At 44.4% G+C, this 19,060-nt stretch overlaps 2 protein-coding genes and 1 long non-coding RNA gene across 7 annotated transcripts in view; 1 reads left to right on the top strand and 2 right to left on the bottom strand.

The window, feature by feature from the left end:
* Window positions 1–389: 389 nt before the first annotated feature.
* Window positions 390–2,457, bottom strand: LOC132340913 (uncharacterized). The gene is made up of 3 exons (XR_009490025.1): window positions 2,183–2,457; window positions 1,897–2,049; window positions 390–649 (listed from the first exon to the last, which is right to left on the bottom strand). It is a non-coding gene; the product is annotated as an uncharacterized LOC132340913 (long non-coding RNA).
* Window positions 2,458–2,470: 13 nt separating this feature from the next.
* RIOX2 (ribosomal oxygenase 2) lies at window positions 2,471–13,612 on the top strand. 3 transcript variants are annotated; one of them, XM_059872088.1, is made up of 10 exons: window positions 2,471–2,619; window positions 5,028–5,463; window positions 6,541–6,660; window positions 7,227–7,355; window positions 8,085–8,188; window positions 9,990–10,092; window positions 10,400–10,565; window positions 10,959–11,047; window positions 12,224–12,334; window positions 13,371–13,612. In XM_059872088.1, exons 2-10 carry the CDS (start codon window positions 5,032–5,034, stop codon window positions 13,527–13,529), a joined length of 1,413 nt encoding a protein of 470 aa, XP_059728071.1. In that variant the 5' UTR covers window positions 2,471–2,619; window positions 5,028–5,031; the 3' UTR covers window positions 13,530–13,612. The 3 variants fall into 3 exon arrangements, with proteins under 3 accessions (XP_059728071.1, XP_059728055.1, XP_059728064.1); XM_059872072.1 differs by having other exon boundaries at window positions 13,368–13,612; XM_059872081.1 differs by lacking the exon at window positions 2,471–2,619 and adding an exon at window positions 2,643–2,749 and having other exon boundaries at window positions 13,368–13,612.
* A 558-nt stretch (window positions 13,613–14,170) lies between these two features.
* The window catches only part of CRYBG3 (crystallin beta-gamma domain containing 3), an 81,619-nt gene continuing 76,729 nt past the window's right edge, over window positions 14,171–19,060 (bottom strand). For all 3 annotated transcript variants that reach the window (XM_059872060.1, XM_059872044.1, XM_059872052.1), the window contains 4 exons: window positions 18,283–18,406; window positions 16,877–17,035; window positions 16,468–16,627; window positions 14,171–15,949 (listed from right to left, as the gene is read on the bottom strand). In XM_059872060.1, coding sequence (XP_059728043.1) covers window positions 15,861–15,949; window positions 16,468–16,627; window positions 16,877–17,035; window positions 18,283–18,406 — 532 coding nt within the window. In that variant the 3' untranslated portion in view covers window positions 14,171–15,860. The remainder of the gene's footprint in view (window positions 15,950–16,467; window positions 16,628–16,876; window positions 17,036–18,282; window positions 18,407–19,060) is intronic.

Raw genomic sequence — 19,060 nt, 5'->3', positions numbered from 1 at the left:
AAAAGGAAACAGCTGTGCCAAAACAGAGACACATACAGGAAACCTGTCAGTCTCAGATGAATCCTGCATGGAAATATCCTTAGGTTCAGGCTAAGGAGGCTGAATTAAGGATCTTCAGGGATAAACACAGAAAGTTTTCACAGATCCAGAAAAGAATCAAGATTACGTTTGTAACTTTCCTAAATATGGAGTGTTTTCCACTAAATTCCTTGGGTTTGTCTGTCATTTAATGAGCTGAGTTTATATTTACAAAGTCAGATCAAAATGATCAATTTGAAGTTCAAAATGATCATTTGGTGACAAAAAGTGTCACAAGGTAAATGCTTGGTCAAGTTTATTGGTCAAGGAAGTGGGAATAAATCTGGAAGCCTAAGCCACTCTCTGGTTTCTTTATTTACTTTATTTTATTTACTTTTTTTTTTCTTGTTCAATTTACTTATTTTCTTGCTCCCATCTTGTTTGTTCAGAGCATGGTGACATCTCTTAATGTCTTCAAAGAGCTGCATTTGTCAAGCTCCCAGTTCCAGAGCTGGAGAAGTGGTGACACGGTGCCTGCTGAGTGACTGAAATCTCACGGAGTGAGTGGGACAGATCGCTGCCAAACAAATGTATCAGAGCTGAGACAGCTTTGATACTCTTCCAGGAAATCCTGTCATGGAAAGCAGAACCATACCAAGAATGACAATGCTGGGAATGCTAAGCCAAAGGACACACAGGCTTTGGCAACAGTAAAAGCACACCCGAGCTCAAGCTGAGCAGATGTATAGTGTAGCTGTATATAAAAATATACCATCACAGCCTTGCTCCTGCACTGCCTTTATGAGGCATCCTGCACAGATGTTCCAGATTGCCTGAGAAGATCCCATCTAGCTGCTCCAGATGTGTAATGTGTCTTCTAAACTTTTCACATGAACTAATACAACATCACTGTTTTCACATATTTTTTATCTGCCCTACAAGAAGTATTTATTGTGTAGCCAACAGTGAAGCCTCAGCCTCCAATGGAGAAAATACTCCAAATCAGTTCCCTTTTCTAAATTCCTTGCAGGATTTGCAGCAGCAGGAGCCCTGCAGTACAGCATGCCTGAGCCCTGTGTAGGCTGCAGCAAATGTCCTCACGTGGAGGTGTGGAGGAAAAGAGATTCCTGCCTGCATTTCCCTTCCAGGCACATCTGTACAGGTGCCAGAGAGCTGCAGAGCTTGCTTTTGGTGGAGAAAGCTGTTGTTACTTTCAGCTGTGAATGAAACCATTGGCCAGGGGTTCTCCCCACCCAGAGTACGGGGCAGGGACACCTTTCATTAAACCAGAATGCTCAGACCTGTCCCTGAACACTTCCAGGGATGGGCTATCCACAGATTCTCTGGGCAACCTGTGCCAGGGCCTTGCCAACCTCACAGTAAAGAATTTTTTTTTCTAATATCCAATCTAATCCTCCCCTCTTTCAGTTTGAAGCCATTCCCCCTTGTCCTGTCACTACATGCTCTTGTAAATGATGATGACATTTAACTGCATGCTTTTACAGTAAGGCTTATAATTTTTATTTTCTTAATAACAGGGATGATATCAGGATAAATTATGCTTTTAAAAATCTATTGGTCGTATAAATAGTAAAAGATAACAAACAGTATTTCAACAAAACTATTTCTTGTCTAGAGGGTGCTAGAGGGCTGGCTAAGCTCCCATGACCCTGTGAAGTGTGTGTTAACTTCCCGACAGGTATGGTAATAAATACTTTCAGTCAATTTGTCTCTGCAGACCAGCACGGAAGTCTTTCAAAAGGTATTCACGAGTATTTCCCCTTCCTGCTGGTGTGGCAGCCAGTCCAACGCGTGGGTTTTAGATCCCACAATATTTACTGCGAGTTAAAGCACCACAGGCATGATGTAAATACATACTGGGTGAGTGTTCATCCCGATGGCACTCAGGCAGTTATGCTGAGGGTACTTTGTGGATTTCTGAAGCAGAAATAACAGCTCGTCACGATTTCTGTCATCAGCTGAGGTGCAGGATGTGGCCTCACTATTTTTAACATCTGCTGCTACACCCATCTGTAATAAGAAAACATCCTGTGGGTGTTAGCATAGGTGATGCAAACTTTTAAGTCCGGACAACTTCATTCTTAAAGGTTTTACAGTTCTTCAAACTATCAGTACACAAGAATAAAGCTTTAGCAAAGCCTACCTAACATCTTCTTCTGATGTCACTAGCCAATGTAAACTAAACCATTAACAGGCCTCTTTAGTAAAGGCAATTAAAAATACTTCTGGAAGTTTTCATGTGGTCGGTAAGGATTCTGAAGATTTCTTTGAGGGAGCTTCAGAGGGACTCTGGAACAGGATTTTGGTCCAGGAAAAGACCGCGCAGCTAAAGCCCAGACACTGTCGTGTGTACGAAGCAAAATTTAATCCTCCGAATAACTTCAGCGGAGACACCGTGGCGTTCCCGTTGGAATACACACAGGAGCAGCGCTGCATTTCCTCCTGGCCGCCCGGAAGCGTCTCCTCCCGTGACACCCAGCGCGGCAGCGACCGCCCCCCGCTTCCAGCGGGCACATCCTGCGGCGGGGGGACAGCCCGCTCCGCTCCGGCCGGACCCATCCCCTCCCTGCCGCCCGCGGGGTGAGTGCGGGGAGGGGACGGAAGGGGAGGGAGGCGGGGCCGCCTGCCCCCAGAGCCACCGCGTGTCCCCGGAGCCACCGCGTGTCCCCGGAGCCACCGCGTGTTCCCGGAGCCGCCGGGGGTGCGGGAGGTGAAGAACGGGACCGGGGCCGGCCATGCGCGCTGGCAGCGCCCGGATCGTGTCCTGGATCGTGTGCTGGGCTGCTCCCAGAGCAGCGTGGCCGGAGGGAGGGAGGGTGGGGATTCTGCCCCGTGAGACCCCACCCGGAGAGCTGCGCCCAGCTCCGGGGTCCCCAGCACGGGAAGGACCGGGAGCTGTTGGAGCGAATCCAGAGGATGCCACCAAAATGATCAGAGAGCTGCAGCACCTCTGCTGTGAGCAGGGGCTGAGAGGGCTGGACTGGTTCAGCAGGCACTTCAGGCATATTTTTGCAGCCTTTCAGTACTTCAGTGCTGTAAGAGAGACAGAGAAAGGACTTTTTACCAGGCTCTGTAGCAGCAGGACAAGGGTGAAAGGTTTTACATTGTAAGGGGGTAGGTTTAGATTAGATATAAGGGAGGATTTTTTCTGGCGAGGGTAGTGAGGCCCTGACAGCTTGCCCAGAGAAGTTGTGGCTGTCCCATCCCTGGAGGTGTTGAAGGCCAGGTTGAATAAGGCTTTGACCAAATAGATCGAGTGGGAGATGTCCCTGCCCGTGGCAGGGGGTTTGTGCCAGATGATCTCTTCCAGCCCAAACCAGTCCTTGGTTTGCAGCTGTAATAAATAACAAAGCACTGCAGAGAAGCACATGGTGTGAATGAAGCTGAGTTCTGTGAACAGTACATATGTGAATTTAACTTCATTAGATCAATCTGAGTGAGCTAAGAGGTTGAAATGATGGCTTTAGGTCTGCAATTCAAAACCATCAATTCAGAGTTGGTTGCATTTGTTTTCCTGACATTTGGGGAGCGCCAGTTTTAGATCCTAATGCCAGCAGCATCCTCAGATCTTGCTGCCAACCAGGGACTAATTTTCAGTCTTTAATTTTTTTAAGCATTCCTTGCCTCATGTAGAACAGTGGCTTTCTGCAGCTGGGAATGTCCATCCTGCTGGGCAGGTGATGATGTGAATTCCCTCCTGCAGGACTGAGGTGACCACAGATTACTATTGAGGGACAGGCTGCTCCAGGAGCTGCTGGTGAAGCATTGCCCAGGAGCTGGGGGATCAGCAGGGTGTTCTGCTGCACAGGAGAACTTCCTGCTGCTTGGAAATACCACCCACAAGTGGAGTTTAGGTTTCAGGATAAGGGATCTGTGCAGGCAAAAGCATCTCAGTACATTGATAGTGTTTGCTTTTGGGAGTAAAGGTGCAATTTTACTCGACACTGAAAGCATCAGCATGTTCTGACTCCTCATGGGTTGGCTTCTCAGACTTGCTCAGACGTGCCCAGAGTCACTTTGGGTTGGCCAGCCCAGAGCTGGCTGCCAGGCTCTGCTGCTCCAGGGCTTGGGGCTGGCTCATCCTCAGGATGCTTAGCTCAGCTCCCCAGGCAGGCTTCTGCTGCTGCTCTGGGGGAGGAAATGCTGGAGCAGACTCCAGGCAAGTCTGTCTGCACATGATTTAGACCTACTGCTAACTTGATTTGTGCCTTAACTTTCCTGAGAACTTGGCAGCTAAACAATTTGTGAATTGACTTTTTTGTTCTTGCATAATTCTATACAACATACTGTGGAAAAACAAAGTAAATGATTTTCAGCTTTATAATTAAATATCTGTACTTGTATGAAAGAATTATTTTTATTCTACATAAACCACAAAGTTTGACAGCTTGGCAGAAATCAAAGCAGAATCTTGACATTTTGGTTTTTAAAGTGGTACATTTTACAAGTTTCAGGCTTGTAGATTTAGTAATTACATAGCATCACCAGAAAGGCCTAACAATGTTCCCTCTTTTGTAAACTGTTACTGTTGAAGGCAGTGTAATAAGAATACCAGTTTCTGATCCTGCCCCCTCTCTCCACCTTGCTCTGCATATTGCCACTCAATCTCTGAAAGCTGAGTTGATTTTTTGAAAAATAATTTGCAGCTCTTGCTACATGTCCACTTGCCCACAGGTTCTTTGTGTGGGTGGGTTCCTGCACTGGTAGTGATCCATTGGGTTCCATCACATATTCTTTAACATGTTCTTACCTCAGCTGTGGGGTGTGAGCTCCTGTGAACAGTGGCTCCCAGCAGAGCCCTTTGGAATTTGCTGAGGTTTGGGAGAAGGCTGGGGCCTGCTGGGAGCAATTAGTGAGCCCCTGAAGCCACAGCTGTGCCCAATATACTGTGATATCCCCCTGGGTAGGGCAAGAGCTGCTGCCCTGGGCCTGTGATCTCCTGAGGTTGTGCTTTGCTGATTGTTCTGGGTTTCTCTCCCCTTGGACAGGAAGATGCCCAAGAAGGGAGGGAAGATTGCAGATGTGGCAAAGGAAACACAGGCTCAGAGCAAAAAGCCCAAGCTGGACACAGCTGCTTCTCCATCAGTCCTGAGTTTTGAGAGCCCAGACAGCCTCTTCAGGAGCCTGATCTCTCCCATCGAGGAAGAGGAGTTTTTCAGGGACTACTGGGAGCAGAAGCCGCTGCTTGTTCAGAGAAATGATGTCCTGGTGGCTGCTTACTACCAGTCCCTGTTCCAGCTGTCCCACTTGAAGGAGCTGTGCAGGCAGGGCCTGTACTATGGGCGAGATGTGAATGTCTGCAGGTGTGTCAATGGGAAAAAGAAGGTTTTAAATAAAGAAGGTAGAGTGAATTACATGCAGCTGAAGAAGGATTTTGACCAGAAGAAGGCAACAATACAGTTTCATCAACCTCAGAGATTTAAGGTGGGATTGTTTAATTGTAATTAATGCAGTTAATGCTTGCTTTATAATGTGGTGTGGTTTTTGCTGAGTGGCACTAGACATGGCTTCATATCTGTCCCCAGGGAAGGTTGGCATTGATGACCTGCTTCAATCTTTACATGAACTGTATAAAACACAGTTTACACTTTGCACTGCTCATCATGTTTCAGTGCTCTGCAGTTAGAGTAAGCTCTGATCCGTGCTGTAATGTTTTTCTGTAATATTAAGTGTGCTTTTTAAATGCATATATGATGATCAGGCATCTGTGCTTAAATTATCTCCCCCACTTTTTCCTTGTGCAAACAGGGTTTTTTGTACCACTGCCCTTTAATCAAGGATGAGGAGTGAAACCATGTCAAGTACTTCCAGGACACTCCACCATTCTTGCCAATGGAATTGCATTGTATTTCACCATAGAAGTGACCACCCCATTTTAGCTGAGTGTCCTCAGTCTTTGTGCATGGGAAGGAGACAGTGGTGCTGCACTGTTGTAAAGGACTTGGATACTTATAGGTACTTTGATTTAGGCAGTCCTTTTTTGTCCCAAGGTGTCAGCACAGTCTAAGGCCTAAATAAGGACCCAAATACACAGCTGAGTCCCACGAGTAGTGTCACTGATCTCAGTGGTTGGCATCTCCTGATGTTTCCCTGTCCCATGTTAGGTATGAATGAGTAAGTCTGTGCTTGAGTATAAACAATTGGAGTCACTTGTAAAATGTGTCTAATTTTTGTGTTATTCCCTGTTTGATGAGATGAGGGTGGTTTATTCTGTTCAGGCTCTTTTTTGCCTGGTTTTGCAGCCTGAAGTTGGTACAGGGAAGAGAGCAAACATCAGTGCTCTTCTCTTGAGGCTCCAAGAGTTCTTGTCTTACCCATTATTTTCATGGCAGATCTCCTTTGCTAGTGCAATGCTTGCCTTGAGGAGAAGCTGCTTCCCAGGCTGTGTGTTCCTGTGGGGATGTCACCAATCTTCCCCAGTGATGGGCCAGTGGCAGCCAGGCTTGCCCCTGAGCTCTTCAGTACTAACAGCAATTTTTTTTTTTTTTTTTTTTTTAATAGGAGGAGCTGTGGAAGATTCAGGAGAAGCTGGAGTGTTACTTTGGGTCCCTGGTGGGCTCCAATGTTTACATCACTCCCCAGGGGTCTCAGGGCCTTCCCCCTCACTACGATGATGTTGAGGTAGGACAACACCACCTTGTCTGTGTGACCCTTTGTGGGCTCCTGGCAGTGGATGCCTCTGTGTGTGTGTGTGTGTGCTTCCACCTCTCCCCCACAATAAACATTCTAGAAAGAGTTCTGGTTTTCCACTGAAAACTTAGGGTAATTATTTGCAAGTGTTTCCTTATATGTTTTGTACTCATAGTAATGGCCAAGTTTAAGTGACTGGAGAGGAACAGGGATTTTGAAATTCAGGATAAAACAGATCACACTTCACAACTCTTTTCTCTGTTGTCTCTAAATAGAATACAAGACTTTAGTTCAAATGTAAATTTCTGCATTTAAATAGCTACAAGGTGATGTGAAAGGAATTGTATTTGCTGTGCAGTAGCTGAGGGCAGGGAAGGGGAAAACCTGTATTTGTCAGAAAAGCAACCTCTGCCAGGATTTCTGTCCCTGGTTCTGGCTTGGTTCCACAGACTTGGCAAGTCAGAGGATAAATTAAAATACCTGATGAGCTGGATGTGTGAGGGGCAGCAGGGCCTCCTTAGGCCCCCCAGGAAATTTGAATTCATGGTCTTTTGCAGGTGTTCATCCTCCAGCTGGAAGGAGAGAAGCACTGGAGGCTCTACAAACCAACAGTGCCTTTGGCTCGGGAGTACAACGTTGAGCCAGAAGAGAGGATTGGGAGTCCCACACATGAATTCCTGCTAAAGGTATTGTAATCTTATTGCTTCAGGTGGGCTGGGCTGTGGTAGCAAACTAATCATGCTTGGTAGGCTCTTAGAAGTAGCTGATGTGACCAAGTTTAAGGACCATAAGGTTAAAATGGAATCAGATTTCATCACTGTTGCTTTATGAACTTTCTCTTTGTGCTGGTGTTTATAGGACAAGCCATGAGTAAACTGATTTTTCCTTTGTGGAGGCAATTTCATGTGCTTTGTACTTCTTTCTTGTCTCAACTTCCCTGTTCTCTATTATTCTCTGTGGCGATATTTCATTTACATAGGTGAGAAGATAAGGGAGGAGGAAGGTTCTACTTGTTTTTTTAAGTGTTTTAACCAAAATTTTCAGACTATTTGACTTTTCTTTTGATATGATCTGACCAAATTCCCAGGCACTGAATTACCAGCAGATTCATCTCAGCTGATTCTTTGTCCCCTTCCTGCAGCTCAGCAGGACTGTGCATGTTCTGTCATGTTAAAAGTTTGTGTTTGCAGACAGGTGCAGAGCAAATATTGACAGTAGGTTGGAAAGTTTGAGGTGTTGGACTTCAGGCTTTGAGTGCTTTATGTTATTAAAGTGTACATTGGAAAATTGCTCAGTTTTGTGATTTTTAAAGAATATATATTGTCAGTCTGTCTGCTCAGGGTTATTTCCTCTGGGCTACAGTAAGGTTTGACCAAGTGGCCTAAATGTATCAATTCTCGTTCATTTTCCTTCAGCCAGGTGACTTACTGTACTTCCCAAGAGGGACTATTCACCAGGCTGACACTCCTCATGGGATCTCCCATTCAACACACGTGACCATCAGCACCTACCAAAACAAGTAATTCCTCTTTATTTCTTGTTTTTTATGGCTTTCCTCTGCCAGATGATGTGTGTGAGTTGTACAGACCTGAAGCTGGTGTTTCAAAGAAGTGATGTCCTGTTTCTTAAAGAAATAACCTTGTAATGAGCTCTGCTTGAGTCTTTCCTGTGTTCATCTCATTCAGCCCTTGTGTGGTTTGTTTTCCTGTGGGTATCACAGGGATAGGGCATGTCAGCTTCCCCCCAGAGGTGTGGTGACATGGAATATGGGTAGATACCCCACTATTACACAGGTGCCCTGCTGTTAGGGACAGAATCTAAATGTTGAAGTAGCAGTAATTGAAGTTTTGGGGTTTGGGAGAAGGAGGGGAGTGAGACCATTATTATTTGAAGCAGCCTCTTTGCCAGGTTTTCAAGCAGCAAGCTTGATTGCTTTTTAATTGCTTTATTTATTATTTACCAGCTGGAGACTTTAATGTGGAAGATAATGTTACATCTGCAAACTCAGTGTTGTCTTTAAAAAACCCCTCACCAGTGGCTGAAGTTGCTGTTCATATCATAATCCAGATAAAGAACCATGGGTTATTCCTTTCATCAGGTTTCCTCCTGTATTTGATGGTCACCCACACCTCTTCAGAGAAATTCTTCCATGCTAATACTCTCTGCTAGTCTGTGTTTTTCATTTTCTACCCCATGCATGAGAGTGAGATTTTTTTTGACACAGGTCAGGTCCTTGTCCCCTCCATGGAAACATTGTTATCACACAGGTGAAAATGCTGCTGCTGCCACTTTGTCAGGTCTCAGTGCTGGGCTTGGAGTTATTGGCCTGACTTAGGAATTGGGAAGGATTTCTGTTAGCTGCAAAACAGGGCAGAACAAGTCTGGGCATATTTTAGATAACTGTGAGATCAATCTCTAACCACCAGCTGTGCTGCTGTGGAAGCCCCGGGTGTCAGTGCTGCTGCTCACTCTTCTGTGCACAGCAGAGTTTGTCCAGCTGGATCTGTATGGATTTATTGGCCAAGCAGTGCTGGGAAGCCAAGGATTCAGCTCCTTGTAATGGGATTGCTGGAGATCTGCAGCCTTGTGTGGTGTCAGTGCAGTTTCTCCATGGCTGCCCCAGCCCAGGGCCAGTCCAGTGCGTGACTTGTCAGGAGCACATTCCCTGGGGATGTCTGCCATGGCTGAGCAGAGAGCAGCAAAAGCTTCAAGACTGCTCTTCTTCCAAAGTTAAAAAGTGGAATCATCATCCATTAAGGTTATTGGCAATGAAGTGTAAGAGCCTTCCTCTGGCCCTGCTGTCAGCAAGTGTAGGTATAATAAGCAGCAGTCCTGGTGTTTTGATTTGGCTTGTAGATGGAAGTATGATGTGGAAATATTTCCTTGGAAAGTTGAATAGAATTTGAAAATAGCTGTGGAGATGGCATTTGCAGGTATTTTTAGGCACCAAGACAAATGGGGCATCTCTGTTGAAGCAGAGTTTGTCTGGACCAGATCCCAGCAGGCAGAGAGGTGTGCACGTGTGGGATAAGCAGGACAGTTTGGAAAAGCAGTGGGTAGCTGAAGGCATTTGCTGGCAGGTAGAAACTGGGGGCAAGAGAAGCACTAAGAAGTGAATGTCCAATTCCTTTTATTGGCCAGAGTTCTTTCTTCCCACTTGGTGGCAGACAATGAATCATTTGAGTAGACATGATAAAAAAACCCAAGGAGACTATAATAATTGTTCTATATGTTAACACTAGTTAGGAACAAAAAGTAGGGTGTGTGTTTTGTTTCAGTGAACTGTTTCAATAATGTTTTTTCTTCTTCCTGTCCTTCAGCTCTTGGGGAGATTTCTTATTGGATGTAATTCCTGGCCTGGTGTTTGATACAGCAAAAGAGGACGTGGCACTGAGGACAAGCATTCCAAGGCAACTGCTCATGGTTAGTGTAGGTGGGACACAGGGAATAATGGTGCATCCAGGTGGTCTGTCAGGCAGAAAAAGTTCTGTCAGGCCAAGCTTCTCAATCTTTAAGTCAGTAAAGCTGTGAATTGTTGTGGAACTTCCTTGTGGTGGTCCTGTCCTGCTGCTTCAGCTTTGATATGTGAACAGCTCGTGGGGAATGTGTAAAAGAAACAAAGCTTGGTTTGGGACTGAGCAAAGATAAAAGACAAGTGTCCAGATTTTCACTGCTTTGCTGCACTGCTTTAGGCTGATCTGTTCAGCTTGAATCCTTTGTGGATGTTTAGCAGGTGAACACAGCTGACTGCACCAAAAAGCTGAGCAGCCTTCTGAGAAGGCTTGCAGACAGTCTGGAGAACTCCAGGGAGCTGAGATCATCCGACATGAAGAAGGATTTCATCACGCACCGGTTGCCACCGTGCTTGGGATGTGACTCTGATCCTTTGACTCCAGGTAGAGTTTGATCTTCCCAAAAATGGCTGATGTGATGGTGGTGCCTGAGTCTGCCTCTTAAAACTTGAAGCATTTCAAGGCAGGCCAAGATCACAGTCTAGGCCCAGCTTTCTGTGGTGCTTGGCTCTCTGTGTGTGTTTGCACACCTCTCTTGGTCAGTTCCCAGGGTCTGCTAGAAGAGATGACCTGTTTCCCTTAGACTGAAATTAAGGTTATCCTAGAATTAAAAAATCTTTCTCATTTCTCTTTCCAACACAAGTTTGAGAACTCATGGCTGTGGAAACACAGGTTAATAAAAACTCTTGTTATGGTAGAATGGGTAACGCACAGGGGGCTCAATTTGTATCATGTCTGGTTTTCTTCCTTTTCTAAGGGAGAATTTATTCTTCTTAGGTGGGAAATTGCCAAAAATAGATAGCAAAATCAGACTGCAGTTTAGAGACCATGCTATCATCACTGTGGAACCAGATCAAGAGAATGGTGTAAGTATAAGAAGCCCCCCTTGCATGCCTGGGGTGGTGAGTGGGATGGGAGGCACATGAATTGTTGCTCTGTTGTGCTAAAAGGGTTGTATAGTTCTGCTTGGTTGGATCCTGCATCCCATTATTGCTGTTAGGAGATCCTGGGGCTGTTTGCTGAGCACATTCCAGCCTTTTGGAGGGAGGTACAGAATTAAATTGTCTGTGATTCTGCATGGCTTTTATCTGAATCATGTGGGGTAGGTCATTACAGTGGCTAAAATGGCCTCTACAGCTCTCAATAACAGAATTTTGAAAAAAAGTTTTTATTTAAGAACATGAAGTTATAAAATTAGGATTTTTGAAGAGAAGGAAATCTCTTGGTTGCATTGAGTCTTCACTACTGAGTTATCTCTGTACCTGAGTGGGTGGCAGTGGCACTTATCAATTGTTCCACAGCATAGATATTGGCATTTTGCATCATTGTGTGTTTACTCTGCTGCTCATCTGTGAGGTTTTATTAGTATGAAATTGTAGAAGTGCTTTTTAGTTACCTTAATTTTTTAAACAAATGGGGGAGGGAAAACACATACAGAGGATGGATTATTGTGTAAAAGGTTTTTTGGTTTTTTGTTGTTGTTGTTTTTTTCCTGTGGTTGTTTTTTGTTTGTTTGTTTGTTTTCTTTATGAGTGGAATGTGTTCCTCCAAAAAAAAAAAAAAACCCAGAACTTTCTGATTTTTCTCCCCCATTTTATTTGTGTCCATATTGCTGTGAGACTGTGTAGGGTTTGGAAACTTTTTTCTCCAGTTTTTTTGCAACTGATTTGCACAACCTTGACCAAGGATTGATAATGGGCATGTGATTTTTAAAAGACAGATCAGTCTCAGACTGGCAATTTATTGATGCACACCTGTTCATTAAGACTTTTTAAGAGAGGTGCCTAAAATGGCCTGTTTTCTACACAGCATTAGTCCTGTGACTCCAGCAGGGTCAGTTTTAAGGCAGAAAGTTGTAAATAAATTTTCAGAGGTGTTTTGGAGAGTCCCTTCTTGCTGTGGGAGGTGGCTCTTGGTCCTTCAGTTGAGAAGGTGACTTGCTTTCCTTGCTGTAACAGTGGCCTCTGGAATTAAGGAGCTGGCACTGGAGTGAGGTGAGTGTGAGGATCACCTGTGACCATTTTCTTCCTGCTGTCTTTTAGGATGAAATTCGCAAGGAGATGGTTTATGTGTATCATTCTTTAAAGAACAGGAGAGAAACTCATATGATGGGGACAGAGGATGACACTGCCAGTGAGCATGGCCTGGCACAGGTTTGTTGCTGCAAACACATCCCAAAATTTTTCTTGCCACTGTGGGTTTGCCTGTGTTCTTCAGCACCCAGAGTTTTTCAGCCCATTTCCAGAGTACCAGGATGAGCTGAATCTGCAACGCAGGCAGTGAATAGTAGAACTAAGTAATGTGATCTCATGCTTAATTAAACATTTGAGATGCTAATGGGATATCTTGTGCATGCCCTGTGGCCCAGTTAGCAAAGCTGCTGGAGCAACTAAAAGCTTCTCTCACTTGTGTGTCCTTCAGCAGGTCCTGTTGGAGGCTGCTGCAGATGTAGCATACATTCCACAGGGATCACTGCACCTCATTTCTGTCATGTTAAACCTGTGTTAGCTCCTGTAGGCACTGGAACACCCTGTGTAGGGCTGCTCCCTTCAGCCTGGGGCAGGTCAGCACTGGGAGTAAAGAACTCACTCTTCTAAAATATAATTCAGGTCTGCACAACTCCACCAAAGAGGCAGAACAGAGCACAGCCTGGCCTTGGCTTGGCCATTGCTGCAAGGCTGTTATTTTCCTTTTGGGGTAATTCTCACTGCTCCTTTAGAGCTGAGGCTGGACACTGGTACCTGAGCTGCACATACATATCCCAGGATCTTTCTTCCTGCCATTAAAAAAGAGTTTGGGAATGAAGGTCCTGTGTGCTTCTGTGCCCAAAGACTGCATTTGTCAGCTACAAATAAAGCTCTGTGACCTTGCTAAAATAATGGGTAGGGTTAGCAAGAGGGTAAACTTAAATTTTTTTCTTTTTCTTCTATGTGGAAATCGCAGGAGGATGTCATGTGTGCCATAAACATCCCTACCTTGTAAAATGTGCTACAGCATGGAAGAGTTACCTCTAAGTAAAATAGCTCTGGATAAAACTCTGTCTTTTGGGATCTGCTTCCCATGAACAGGAGTGTGCTGTGGGAATTGAGCACATTCCTGCTGCTCCCTCCCCACAGCCTCACACAGGGGTGTGTAATAAAGTCACTGCACTTTGCTGAGGGGTTTTTTCTGTCTCCTTTTCCCCAGCAGACTCACGGGCTGCGGTTCCCCTTGTCATACTTGGATGCACTGAAGCAGATCTGGAGTAGCAGCACTGTTACTGTTAAAGAGCTTAACCTTACCTCAGATGCAGAGAAAGAAAACCTTGCCTTGTCACTCTGGACTGAATGTCTGATTGAAGTTCTCTGATGCTTTTGCGAATTAGCTGCTCCTGGCTATTAGGCATCTCTTGAGACCAAGGTTTATTAAATTAGGTTTTTTTTTTAAATCCATCCAGCCTCTGGTTTGTACTGCTAACAAAGCATTGCAGTATCTTGGCTACTTTCTGGTGCCAAACGTTAGCTGTTATTCCACACTTCTGGGAAAATGGGCATGGGGAAAAACAGGTAAGTGAGGCAGAGCTCCAGGTCTGGGGCTGCATGAAGTCACTCCTCAGTACCCCCAGTGCTGTGGTGTCCCCTTCCCTCTGGAGAGCTGCTGGGATGTGGAGCATCTAAAGTTATACATGGAACAGGCTCCAAAACCTTGGGCATAAAACATTAACTTGTTTTTTATATTTGTAAAGTTCATCAGCAGGAAAATCTCTTTGATTGCCCTGACAGAACAAAAGCTTCCTGGTAAAAGCTGCGTGTGCTATTCCCACAGGGGGAAGACTTTGCCCAAGAAAACCCCTTTTCCCTCAGATGCTGCCATCCCTGGAATAAAAAACCAATAATACTTATCCTCTACCTCCCCCAGCACCAATTTCAAGTGAAAGTAACCCAAAAGCCTGTAGATGGAATCTATATCTTCAATATTCTCTTGAGTGGGTTTTGATGAGTCTGGTGCAGTTACTTTATTACTTCATTGATTTTTAATGTGCAATCTCATGTAACAGCACAGCCACATAGTCAATACACTTATCCCCCTTTTTTGCCATCGGAAAAGAAATATTTTACAGGAATGTGCTCAACATCTGCTGAAAACTATTATTTAGTTTGTTTAAAAAGAATCCAACCAGCAAAATGTTTCTCCTGAAAAGTTTTATACACTTAAAATATACATGCTTTAGCATTTTACATTCAAGGTCTCTTAAGTACAAAAGCCTGCTTTACTTTGTTATGTAACACTGAGACACCAAGTATGATTTAGTCATTCTTCATTTAAAAACTACAACTTTTTACACAGGCTTTTAAATTTTCATATGGAAAGTCACATGCAGATCACTTGATGTACTGACTTACATGGAAAAAAGCTTAACAAGTGCTTTAGTTGAAAAAATATATACATACATGTGAAGGTCTTACTCAAACAGCAGATTTATGATAATTTTAGAATGTAAAATAGTAAGTGCAAGTAGATTTTTTTTAAATAGTACTATATAGAACTCCATTTCATACAAAAATAGACATCCATTTATTTTATTTCTATGGCAAACTTAGAGTTATGTCTTTGTTGGGATGATCCTGTTTGAGTGCCCAGCTGGCATAGCTTTTGGAATCTCAAATATCTGTCTTCAGCTAACCTGAACTCTTTAAATAGTCCTAGAAATACATACCCTGAATGTACAAATGCTGGAAAAAATATATTTTCAATGAAAATTAATTTAGTGCTGCTGAAGCCAGGGAGTTGAGGGACTTTCTCTTCCATGTCAGGTGATCACAGCCTTCCAAGGGTCTGTGGTTGAGCCAGGAAAAACTTTCCAAGCAGCACCTGCAGTCAGTGAGGTCTGGCTCTGTTGGAGCAATAGCTGTGGTTGCATAGTGTGGAAATGGAGGAGAGCCCTGGCACTCCAAGCTCTGACCATCAGTTGTCCTTGGTGCCACAGTGACCCTGATGTCCCCACGCTGCTCTGGGACCATGAAGCCAGCCCTGGAGTGCAGGCTGCTGGCACCTTTGGAAATACATGCCAAGGTGAGTTGGTTTTGGTGCTGTTGAAAGCAGAGAAGACAAAGGCTTACCAGTATCACCTGGGGGGTGGAAGGCCCCTGTATTGCCTCATTTCACATGCTGAGCTGGAATTCCAGTTCAAAGGTGTCTTTATGAACAAAATAAATTGCATTTTAATGAGAGGAGCGCTTGGAGCCTAAACAGTTTCACTTGGGACATAAAAGCCCAACTCAAGTTCCTTGAAGCTCATCAGTGCATTCACTCCTCAGTGAGCTTCCAGCAGTGTGAGAGGAAGGTAAAGACAGCATTTCTGAAGAGCCTTTCCCCTCTTATCTCTTGCACTTCCCATGCTGCAGAACCTCTGCCTGCTTTTTTGCATTTACCTTTCATACTTCAGAGGAAAAGTAATGGTGACTTTCACAGGAGCAGCCTCTGCAGAATCAGCTTCCCTGCAGAGACATTGGATCAACCTCCCATCTTCCAGATTTGTGCAAAATTCAGTTCTTTTAGGAGCTGGTGCTTGGCACAAAGCAAAATAGAGAGGAGTTGCTGCTTATGGTTCCAGTGGTGTGTGACTTCAGTAGTTGGGTTCTTTTTTCTCCTCTACATGTTGGTAGCCCACAGAAAGTCCATCTGTGGGGTGGATTTTACTCACAATATTTCAATATCCCATTTCTGTGAAGGTCTGTTTTCTATTGGCTGATTCATAATGATGTGATTCTTGTCATAGTAATTTCCTCCTTAAAAACAAAAGAAAGTCATGAAGGAAAAGCTTTAGAAAGAAATACTCATAAAAATTGTACACAATCTTTGAGAAGTGTGACTAAGTAGGAAAATCAGCTGAAAAATAGGAATTCCATGAGGTAGGGGGCCTGGTTTCTGCAACTGAGCAATGACAATTTTAACCAGCCTTATTTTTTCAACTCCTTTTCTCTTTCTGAGCTATTCAGTGGTTGATTGTCCTTCACAACTTTGTCTTCTGTAACTTGCTCTCCTTGCCATCTGCACTATTTAACTCCCCAAAGCACAACAGTTGATCTGATCAAAATAAACCCCTGGAATCAAAAGAGAAAGGTTCCTCCCTGCCCTTCTGTTTCTTGTCCCTCTGGCAAGCAACTGGATGGGAAAGGTAGGATTCAGTTTCTGATCTTAATCCAAAAAAAAAAAAAAGGAAAAAAAAAACTGGACTATGGAAGTTAACCTTAATCAAAAAACACATGTAAAACCTGTGAGCTTGAGAGTTTTTGTTTTTAAATACCTTTAATATCAAGCACCAGTTGCTCACTGAGGTATGAACTGATGGTTCCATCCTCGTTGAATCTCCACTTTTGCCTGTCCCTCCCATGTTCTGTCCAGAGGGCGACTTTGGCTCCAGGCAGGTCTCTGCCCCCAATGACATCCAGACAGGTATTGTTGGCCTAAGAAACGAGGAGAGCAGTGAGATCCAGGCCACAGAGCCTCAGTTTTGTGCCTGATTTCTCTCAGGCACTGAACGTATGGCAGTAAATCATGGGAAGCAAGCCAAGAACAGATTATTCAACACCCGACCAGCTGCTTGATCAAAGGTGGTGGTCTTTGTTACTTCATTTCTTTAATGTTAAACCATTCTAAATATTAGTAGCAGACCATCAAGGGCACCATTAGTAGAAAACCACTCTGAAACTCACCTTGGACTTGAGGAGGCCCCGGCAGTAGTGCCAGAGCTGGGAGTCGCTGCGGCTGCGCGGGGCCGCGCACACCGAGGCCGCCCGGATGTCTGCCAGGCTCCCAGCCACGGTCAGGTACTTGCCCTGGGCCCTGTTCCTCACCCTCAAGTACACTGCTGGCTGCAAGGGGGTGAGGGAGGAGATTGACAACACAGAGATCAAGAAAATTGATGTGAGAGGGCCTCCCCTCCACCATCCTTCCCTCCATCAGTCTTCTAAAGCCTAAAGTTCAATTTTTGTTCTCGGTTGAGGATGTTCAGTAATGTTTTGGTTGGAAACCAACGTGCATGTGAAGCACAGTAAGTGGTTTTTCACATGCAGATGGGCAGCTATAAACAGCGATGGTAGATAGGTCTTTTTTCAAAAGAATGTAATGATGGCTATAGAACTAATTCCTGTGACCTGCAAATATGCCTGGTTCAGCACATTTCACTCGTTCCAAGGGCAGTAAAGGGGCTGTACTCCATAAGCTTTTAATTCTTGGGACACAAAACTTACTGAGTTACATATCCAGCAACTTCAGCCCTCACTAACTGGAATATATGGCAGAGAGATACACCATTGTTTTTGAACATACATGGAAAACAGGGCACTGACCTGGTATCCCTGTTTATTGGTTTACTCAAAAAAAGAAGAGGATTTTGCAGGGCTACTGCAGGTTTCAAGCTTTTGCTCTGTTATTCACTAATTTCAGTGCAAATAAAAAGCAGTGGGTTACAAAGGCCAGCTCTGTTGGAACCCCAATGCCAGCACAGCTTTTTTTTCTGGGAGCTTTACATCTTCTTTTTCCATATTAAAACAAACCCTGAGATACAGACAATAAGGCCTCTCTCCCACCAAGCATCCATAAAAAAACCCGCTATCAGTACAGAGTTTAGTTATTCTTTGTGGTTTAGAGACCTGAATCTTTGAATGAGGCTGAAATTGGATTTACCTGGGGTGAGACAGAGAGGGAAAACCTGATGGGAACTGCATGAGCTTTGCCTCTTTTGGAAACCCAGGCTACAGCACAATAAAATTTGCTCTTGTTTCCATTTATGTTAATTATGAAACAAGCCAGTGTGGAATTGGTTTCCTCATTATATTGTTATATGGCAAAAATGTAAAAATAGAGTATCCACGGAACATGCAATTCAGAAAAACAAAACTTGGCACCAAGAAACTGGAAATTATTTCCCTTTAGGAACCTAACACAGATCTCAATAACTGCTACAAGAGGCATTTTCTGCTTCAGCAATCTTCAGTGGGTCCTTCTGGCTGTCATCATTAGGCCTGATTTAAGGAGTACAACACACCCTAATGTGCTGATACCTGTGCACAAACCCCTGTCCATAAAAACCCCTTTTCCTCACTCAGTCTTGCAGTACCTGCTTCACAGGACGAAGGGAGCCAATCACTTTCCAGCCACTGTGTTCACTCCAGTTTGAAATCTCCCTGGGCTCCAGCAGAATCTGCTTGCCTAAGAAATTGCATCCCTCGTAGGCAATCCACCTGGATACACAAAACAGAACATGAAAGGGCATTTGTTGTCCACAGCAAAACTAATCTGTGCTCTTGGAAGCCCCCAAAGCTCTGCACAGTGATGGCTCTCTCTGTGTGCTGCAAAATGCCATCCATTTCAGTGGGATGACTGCCTTCTGTTGAAATTCAGACCTGTTTTCTGTCTGTCTGCCTAAAATTTATAAACTACACTTCCCATCTCCCCTCTCCCCCTACATTTTTTCCCCCCACAAAAAGGAGAACCTCTGCATGAGCTCAGATGGGAATAATGCTGATTTCAGCAGGCCTGTGTTAGGAAACTAGGGAGCCACACTTGCAGCTCAGCTTTGCCTGGTTGTGCACATTAATTATGAGAGGATCTCATCTCGTGCTTTTGTTACAGTTAAAGCTTTTTATACAATTCCACTTGTCTGAAAACACATTACAGGTATTCACTCCGAACCCCACATCCTGCTGCAGCAGATTTTCCTGTCATGAATACACCATGGACGTGGCTGAGTCCTGTAACACCCAGTTAAAGCACTGGCTCATACAGATCCCTTGTTATCTGGGCATCTGCTCAGTAAATGCTCACAATGGCAGCCTCAGGAGCACAGATCCCTTCTGTTTGTATCAATAGCACACTGCTGTGTGGACAGTGACTCC

Source organism: Haemorhous mexicanus, chromosome 2 (assembly GCF_027477595.1).
Source record: "Haemorhous mexicanus isolate bHaeMex1 chromosome 2, bHaeMex1.pri, whole genome shotgun sequence".
In the NCBI taxonomy this organism is placed as follows: Eukaryota; Metazoa; Chordata; class Aves; order Passeriformes; family Fringillidae; genus Haemorhous; species Haemorhous mexicanus.
This window is presented reverse-complemented; position numbering and strand designations above follow the sequence as displayed.

Excerpts from the sequence above, each read along its gene's own strand:
- RIOX2 (XM_059872072.1), top strand. The coding sequence starts at position 5,032 with ATGCCCAAGAAGGGAGGGAAGATTGCAGATGTGGCAAAGGAAACACAG. Across the intron at positions 10,093-10,399 it reads TTCCAAGGCAACTGCTCATG|CAGGTGAACACAGCTGACTG; the intron begins GTTAGTGTAGGT and ends GTGGATGTTTAG. Across the intron at positions 12,335-13,367 it reads GTGAGCATGGCCTGGCACAG|CAGACTCACGGGCTGCGGTT; the intron begins GTTTGTTGCTGC and ends CCTTTTCCCCAG.